This window comes from Coturnix japonica, chromosome 15, assembly GCF_001577835.2.
Source record: "Coturnix japonica isolate 7356 chromosome 15, Coturnix japonica 2.1, whole genome shotgun sequence".
Classification (NCBI taxonomy): Eukaryota; Metazoa; Chordata; class Aves; order Galliformes; family Phasianidae; genus Coturnix; species Coturnix japonica.
Genome location: NC_029530.1, coordinates 11,088,256 through 11,096,765, shown reverse-complemented (window position 1 = coordinate 11,096,765; position 8,510 = coordinate 11,088,256). Strand labels below are relative to the sequence as shown.

The 8,510-nt window shown below is 47.7% G+C and overlaps 1 protein-coding gene across 4 annotated transcripts in view; it reads right to left on the bottom strand.

The window, feature by feature from the left end:
• Positions 1 to 270: 270 nt before the first annotated feature.
• The window catches only part of TBX5 (T-box transcription factor 5), a 37,641-nt gene continuing 29,401 nt past the window's right edge, over positions 271 to 8,510 (bottom strand). For 3 of the 4 annotated variants that reach the window (XM_015878483.1, XM_015878482.1, XM_015878481.2), the window contains one exon: positions 271 to 1,391. In XM_015878483.1, the coding sequence (XP_015733969.1) occupies positions 808 to 1,391 (584 nt within the window). In that variant the 3' untranslated portion in view covers positions 271 to 807. The remainder of the gene's footprint in view (positions 1,392 to 8,510) is intronic. The other variant, XM_015878486.1, reaches the window with a different exon arrangement.

Genomic DNA, 8,510 nt, shown 5'->3' with positions numbered 1-8,510 from the left:
GAAGGAGCAGTCCCACTCACAATACGACACCTGGGTGATGTAGCTGCCAGCTTTCTTGTCTGTGGATTCAGAGCATCTTTTTGCCATTGAAGAGCGATGATGACCATACCAAAAAGGAAAAGAACAGCACTCCAAACTTGGTTTAAAAAAAAAGAAAGAAAAAAAAGGGGGTCGGTGTCTTTTTCTTCTTTTTTTTTTTTTTTTCTTTTTGAGAAAATTGAAAGAAAATAGATATATATATATTATTATTTATTATATAACATTGTCAACATCAACACCACAAAAAAAAAAAAAAAAAAAAAAGAAAGAAAGAAAAAAAAAAATAGTAACATCCCAGTTGTTTTCATCCCAGCACTCTGGCTGTGTTGAGAAAGGCAGCAGGAGTCATGTGGCTCTTTGGGAAGGAGAAAAGAGGGGGGGGGAGGGCCAGGCAGAGGATGGCTGTGGCAGCGACACAGACCAGGGGTGGGGAAGTGAGGGCAGCTCTCTGCTCCGCTGGGTTTGCCTTCTGAACCAAAGCACGGGGCGGGGGGGCAAGGGGGCACATCCTGCCGTGGCCAATGAGTGCTCCATCCATGCTTCCAACCATTGGCACAATCAGTGTCCATTCCCCTCTAGTGCTGACGGAGAACATTCACTTAAAGGAGACTTGCAGAATGCTCTTGTTTTTGTTATCAATGGGGTGCTGTTTCCCCACCCCCACCCCCCCTTTTTTTTTCTCTTATTTCCCCCTCCACTTTTTAAATTTTATTTATTTTATTTTATTTTATTTATTTTATTTTATTCCCATTTCCACTGACTGCCTCGTTAGCTGTTTTCACTCCACTCTGGCACCATTCCCACACCATGCACAGAGTGGTACTGGTGGGGTGAGAGGGTTCGAGGCACGCCATGGGAATAGAGGAACTCTGCAGGCTGCAGGCTGCTCGGGGGAGACTGGATGCCGGTCTGAGGTCCGCACTGCCGCACAATGGGTTGGTGAGAAACTGAGGTCTGGTGCTGGAACATGCTATGGGTGTCTCCTATCTGGGGGGACGTGTGGTTGGCCACGCTGCTGAGCCGGGGCATCAGAGGCCCCGAGGTGAAGTGGGCAGAGAAATGCTGGTAGGGTAACCTGTCCATGGGCTGCATGGCAGACACTGTGCAACTGCTGTAGGACGGCACGCTGGGCCATGTGTTACAGCTGATGTCTTCCAGGCTGGGCACAGGGTCCGTGGGGGGAGCAGAGCTGGCATACATACATGCTTGGCGCTGGGCTGATTCAGTCCTGTATGAAGTGTTCAGTCCCTGCTGCTGGGGGTAACTGGACCTGTAGAAAGGATCCTCTTCTGCCGGTGAAGTTTCCATGTAGGGCTTCTTGTAGGGATGCTCAGTGGTGGAACATTCCTCATCTGTTGAAAGAGAAAACTCCTGACAGCAAACAACAATGCCATGACCTTGGCTGAACCTCCCTCTCTGCAGGCTGCCAGGACCATCCTCCTTTTACCAAGGGCACAGCCCATACAGGGCTGAGGAAGGTGTGTCCTAATGACCATCTCGTTCCAATCCCTCTGTTGCAGATACATCTCCCAGTGCTGTCACAGCCCTTCCTTGGAACTGTTCTGAACAGATCCTGCTGAAGCAGCCCATTTTGCCTGCTGGGCTGGAGAAGGAGGGATTAGTTGGGAGCTCTGGGAGGAGAAGTAATGCTATGAAATGCAGAAGAAATCTGGAGACGTATTATTTCTGGTGATATCCCATGATACCAAACTTACCTCTGTTGGCTGCCAGCACTCCTGCCTGCAGACACAGCACCCTAACAGACATCCCACTCCCAGAGCTGATGCTCTTAATTAAAAGCTTATACAATTATACACTTCTGTGATAAGTGACATGATAAAAACTCTACTGTGAGAGCACCAGCTATGACAGAGGTGAAGCAATCAGATTTAACAGCCTCAGCCTTCAGCTGTGCCAAGGGGCACATAAATCCATTCAGGGTTGTGTGTTGGGAGCCAAGCAAAATGAAGAAGTGAATGTTCCATCTCCAAACAATAAGGCACATCTAGCAGAGCCCTTTTCTTTCCCTGCAGCATCCCCGTGCCAACAGCAGGAAGGAGATAAACAATGTAGGTGAAATCTCTAGGGGAAGTAAAATGAATAAATGAATATGCTCTTATTTATTCATTCACGGGGTCATCAAGTGAAATCCAGCTCTGCTGGAATGGATGGCAGAGTTCCCAGGAACAAGAGCTTCACTGAGAGATTTTAAGGTCAGTGAAGAAAGGGAAGGGGAGCTTGTTCTGACCCATGTTAGCTTGATGTTGGTGCTCTAAGAGCAGGATTCCTGGTGTGGGCAAAACATGGCACTCCATCTAAAGGCATAACATTGGAAAGAATACCACCAAGAAATGACCCTCACTGCTGTAAGCAGCCTTATGTTCTTCTCAGAAGCTGCACCTGCTCTGCTTGTAATATAACCCATCACCTCCCTCAGGTACCCACCCAGTGCAGCCAACACATCTGGGCACCAAAGGGCAGGACACCCACACATTGGAAAAGCATCTTTGGCACAGCCAAAATGGTTAGTGCGTGCAGCAGTGGATCACTGCCCTCATTTCTGATTAGGTTTGTTGTATAGGTGAAGGTGATGCAGTTCTATATGAAATGAAATCTAAAGTCCTGGTTCTGAACGTGGTCCTTCCTAAGAGGCACATTTGCAGTATCGGCCTCTTACACACAGCCTAAAAGCTTTGGATCCCTAACCCACCACTGAGTAATAAGAACGCTGGGGTGGAAAAACAATGTCTTGTAAAATGAAGCATTGTTCTGCTAATAAAATTTTCAGCATTAAACCACATTACTCTGCTGGCATTAGAAGCCTCTGGCTTGGGGTTTGACTGTTTATTTTATTTTATTTTTTTAAGTCTGAAGCTCAAAACAGTCAAACCCTGTTTTTCCATTGTGCTGAAGTGAGCCTGACATACAACCTGAGGCTGCTGACTTTTCCATTGAGCCCAGATGTTCCACTCCCTGCTTCGGCACATCCAGGCAGGGCTGCAGAGCCACAGGTCTGCTTCCAGAATGCATTGCAGGTGGAAAGAAGAAAATGAAAACAACCAGCACATGAGTGGAAGCCCTACAGCTCTTTCTTCTTCTTTATGAGCTCTAGCAAGTTCTCTGCTGTCTTTTCTAGAGTCATGCTCACTGATCTCAAATGTGGAAAGGACGTGGATATTCCAGTTCTTAAGAACTTTAAGGGGACTGTACCTATCTCCAAAGAGGACACTAACAGAGAATCACAGCCCACCCTACCAGTGTCTTCCCCCAGACCCTCTTCCTACTTCCCTACTTCCCTACTTCCCTACTTCCCTACTTCCACCTCTCTCGCAGTGCTAAAAGAAGAGGCATTCCCATCCTGGGCAGCTCAGAGCCAGCCCCATCTGCTCTGGAGCCTGGACAGTGCATCCCAAGGCCACAGTCCTCTTCCTGAAGGTCCTCTCACACCCACAGCACCAGCAGAGCATAGTGGAGAAACATCTGCTTTCTTCTGGCTTTGCTTCTTGATGCTGGTTTCCTAACAGTCACCCTTGTCCTTTTCCTGGTGGCTAACTTTGGGAGATGCTCACCATCCTCTGCACTCATTGCTGTTCTTAGAAGTCTGGGGTGGCAATCAGCTCTTGTGAGCAGCCCCTTGGTACTGCACAAATCTCCAGTAACAGGGGGTTCTGCCAAGCAGGGGAAGCAGCCAGAAGTGGATCTAAGGAAAATGGAGCCTGCAGAATGCATGGAAACTGGCTCCCTCTTAGATGATTTATCTAATGAAGGAGTTTGAATGAGAGCATAAACAGTTCCAAGATTTCCGGTATTTACTACTTCCAGCTGGGTTGTAAATACCACACAAATGACTTTTTAAATAGAATTTTCCCAATTCCAGGATTAGACCTATCCAAAATGAAATGCAAACACGTCAAATCTCCGGACTTCGGGGTAGCCAGGGCCCACCTCTTCCCCTGGTGCAAATCCTTTGCAAAGAGCTCCTTTCCAATTCATGGAACTGAGCTCCCTGGGATAGAGGACAGTGAAGAATGGGACCCAAATGTTTTAGTTTTTAAAGCTCACCCACACTTCTCAGACATTACAGAAGGTTCATCCCAACTTTATGAGGGACAGACAATGGATGATTACCATTAACGCTGTTGTTTTCCCATTCTGGTTTCTCATATGAATCTAACATGAGTGGGAACAGCCAATCACAATGTACAAAGCCAACAAGGGCTGTCAAAGAAGAAAATGATGGACTCAAACAAAATGCACATCCCTAAAGGGCAGACAAGTCATATGTCCTGGGACATTAAACCTAAGATGTGCTGTGGTTGTGGTAGTTATTTGAGCAGTCACACTGCTTGCAGTGGCTGCATTGCACTACAGGGGAACACAACAGAAAGAGATACAGGGCAGAAAAAGGAAAAAACAGCACCAGAAGCTGTAGGCAGCAAATGGCTCATACTGCCTGCAGAGGCATAGAAAGCATCTCCTGGTGAGGCACCAAGGTGTCTGCATGAAGCAGCACTGGCCTCATGAACATGTCCCTTCTTTGCAGCCTATTACTCCAGGCTCCGAGCTACATCTGCTGCATCCTCCCAGGCTGCAGACACCTCTGGCTGCGAGGTAGCTCAGAGCTTGGCCAACTCATTGCAACTCCTAAAATGCTGGCAGGAAGATGGTCATCCTACAGCAGGCTTTTATTCAGCCCTGGTCCTACAGCTTTTTCAAGAGAAAGAAACCCCATCTCTCCATGATAAGGAAGAAATCAGCTTGGTAAAAGGTCAGCCCACCCTAACAGTGCCTGTTCTTGAGGAAAAGGGAGAAAGGCACTGCTGCATCTCCACCAACCTCAGCAGAACAAGTAGGAGATGAGAGATATATACTTCCCCATGGGCAGGGTCACGTCCAAGCTGAGTGGCTGAACAACAGAGTTCTTGCTGGTTGGAGCCGGTGGATTCTGCCTCATCCTTCTTCTCCCTCAGAGTGCCAACATGACAACTTTTATGACCTCCCCTGAGAGAAGCTGTTCCAGTCGCCTCCTGTTAAGCATCACAAGCATCCCAGAAATCTGCCAAGTGGTTGGGATTGTGTAAGGCTGGGAGGGAGCAGAGGTTTAGAGGAACAACTTTTTAGTTCACAGGAAGTCTGAGAGAGAGGATAACACAAGGGAAAACAAGTACTGATGCCCTAGTTGGGATGTGGGAGTAAAATGAAAGTCAGAAAGCCAGCTGCCTGCTGGCAAGTCCTTTTGGGCTTCCCAAGAACAGCAATGAGACAGGAAGAAATGGAGAACAACTAGAGAAAAGGCAAAGCTTTAACAGATCTTCGTTGCAACTTAAAAATCCACGTCAAGAGATGAGGCAACTCCTTAGGAGGACACAGTTGTGGAGTTCATCCATCCATCCGTCCCAGAGCAGTCCATGCAAAATGCCATAGGCAATATCAGTCTGGAGGTAGGAATCAGTGCAGGACCATTCAAGCTTTCAGGAGTGCTATTCCCTAACATTCAGCATGTCCAGAAAGTGCTTGGAGCAGCGACCTGTCACATCATACTGGGGTCATTCCCAATGCCCTGACCCCGTGTTCCCATCCAGGCACCAGGAATTGCCACATTGGTGGCTCTGGGATGTGTCCTTCCTTCCTCACCCAGAAGGGGATCTGCTCTCTGAGACAGAGGAGCCTTCAGAGATAACATCCCTGCTGCTCTCCCCTAATGCAACTCCATATCAGATCTACAGAGTGAATCCATCTTGTCTTGACAGCTAAGAACAACACTGTCAACCACTGAGTGAAATCTTGGTCTCAAGTCACCAAGAAAGGAGAAGGTGAACAAGGTGCCATTTAGCTGCTCAAACAGATCCATTCTTTACCACGTCTAAAAGAAGAATCACCCTCCTTATTAGAAGGGTTCCAAAGAAATACCACAAGATGTCAAAGCTGGATGGAACAGTATCCAAGAGCCTATCTTGTAAAGCAGGGCTGGTATTTGCTGCAGAAGATACAGATACCAGCTGGTCTTGAACACATAAAGATTACCCTCTGCCCTTAGGAGCACTTATCCATAACCACAGCCTCATGAGAAGGAAATCATCTGCTGGAAACAAATCCTAACCTGACTGAAGAAGAACCAGTACTTTAGGAATTGACTGAACAGATTTCTACCTACACTTTACCTTAGATAAGAAGGCTTGTTAAAATATATGCAGAGAGAATGCAGTAGGAAAGCAGGAGAGGTGTATCAAAGAGTTTGGTATTTCACTGAAGGAGGAGAGGCTGCAAGAGGAAGATAAAGAGAAATATAATAGATAAGATGATTTCCCATAGTTTAATGCAGACCCTGTTCAGCACTAGAAGAAAGTGCCACACTCGGCCTGAGTTTGAGATGAAACATTGGATCACGTTCTGATTTATCTGAGAAGAATTGCTCATTCCTCGGTTTTTGTTGTTGTTGTTGTTTTAATTAATTTCACTTTGCAAAGCGCTGCTTGGCAGCTGATGTTGGCTCTCTGTTTCCCATTAACTTTGTGTTTCTTTCCTTTAAGCCCCCATGACTGTTTTCGATTTGCTGCGTGCATGGGAGGAGAAAAAGCACAGTGAGGAGAGGAGAGGCTCAGGTTCCTGAGACACACAGCTTTGGGAAGAAGGCAGTGATATCGGACAGGACGCTGCTTCTCTTTGATTAAAGCATTTGGCAGCTTTGATAAAAGGCCCTTAACTGCTTGTGCCACTCAAGCCATCACAGAGATAATGAGGGGCTTTCGGCCCTACAGACAAGGACACGCTTGGCCAGTCTCCTGCACTTCTGCAAGGGCCATGCAGGCCAGAAGGGGCCAGGGAGCTTATTATGGGGTAGATAGTCGTCTCTTTTGTGACAATAAGAGGAAGTGAGATAATTGAGGGATTGAGGGAAACCACCCATGGAGACACCACTTAGTGGGAATCCCAAAACTGGAAGGAAACCTCTGCTGATTCCTTATCACTTTACAATGTGGAGGCCAATGATGAATTGCTCTATGGTGCAGGGACATGCAGATTGCCGAAGGGCCACAGCCATTTGGGCCAGCTTGTTTTGTTTAGTTACAGTAGAGGGGAAGAGGAACGTCAAAAGCTCAGCTCCCAAGGCACCGACGCTGGATCTCAGGCTGAGACACCAAGGGCCACTGTGACCTCTTGTCCCATTGACAACATCAGGCTTAGTGGCAGTCCCACCTTGTCCCAGCAGCTTGTATCCATCATTCTGCACCAGGATGGGGGGACCAAGGGAGACACAGCTCACTCAGACCTCAGAGAACTCTCTGGAAGGGCACTGCTGTTCCTTACTCTCCACCTGGCTGCTCTCTTCCCACCACAGCTTGGATATGGGCTGTGTGAGAACCAGGGTCACCCCAACAGCTGAAGAACTTAGGAAATTATGCCTCCATTCCTCACTGTTTGGCTCAGCTCCACAACATGACAATATGAAGATTTCTCAACAATTTTGCATAGGTACATGTATATACAAACATCTGCAGATGCTATGCTACAATACTTGGAGAGTTCATCAAGAATGAGACCTCTATTTCCACTGCCCCATCTGCCAGCACTTCCCAGCATCCACCAACTTCACCCTAAGTCTGCACTATACATCCCCAGCGCCCCAGGGTACTGATGCTAAAAATAGTGGCATGTGGCTTGCTGATAGGACCCTGCAGGGAAGCAGAAAGAGATCTGTTCTAGGAAGAGATTACCAGGCTGGAGCAATCCTTGGTGCAGCCAAATGCTGAAGTGTGTGATGTCTCCTTTTGGCTTTCCCTGTGCACCAAGTCCCAATACTGGAGAAAAGTGAACCGGGGTAGGCAGCCACAACTTCCTGCCTATCCCATAGCACTCAGTCCTGGAAATTCCCTATTTTCCTCTGAGGGTCTGGGCCTGATCTCGGGCTTTTGCTTTCCCAGTCCTGAAGCGTTTCCACATCTGGGCACTCCCATTGCTCTGGAGAGGAAGGGAGAGCCCACAGAGTGCCTGCTCCTGCCTGAGAACAATTATCCTGCCGGTACCCCAGGCTCTTCACGCCAGGATGAGCTAAGCAGTCAGTGTAAAGCACTCACAGTGTGATCCCTCCAGCTCTGTCAAAGCAAGTCAGTCACGCCAGAGGGGAATGAACATAGATATCATGATTTTCAATCCCATGCCCTGCTCATTAGATCGAGCAGTTAAGTGGAAATGCTTTCTGCATATGGGCAAATGTCTTCCAGCAGTGAGACTTTTAGACAAAAACCACAAAATCCAAGCTGTCAAGGTATCTACACTCAGAGATTAACCCTTCTGGGGGCTACAGAGGCAGATAAGTCAACTTTATCTCTGGCACCAGCTAGCTTGTCACATGTGGATTCACCACGGGTGAAAGGTGCCAGCCCCTCTCCCAGAGCCACTCCCAGCCCAGGGCAGAGGAAAAAATCCAGGCTCCCACTGGTGAGATGACTTTCATAGTCCTCCTCCGTTCT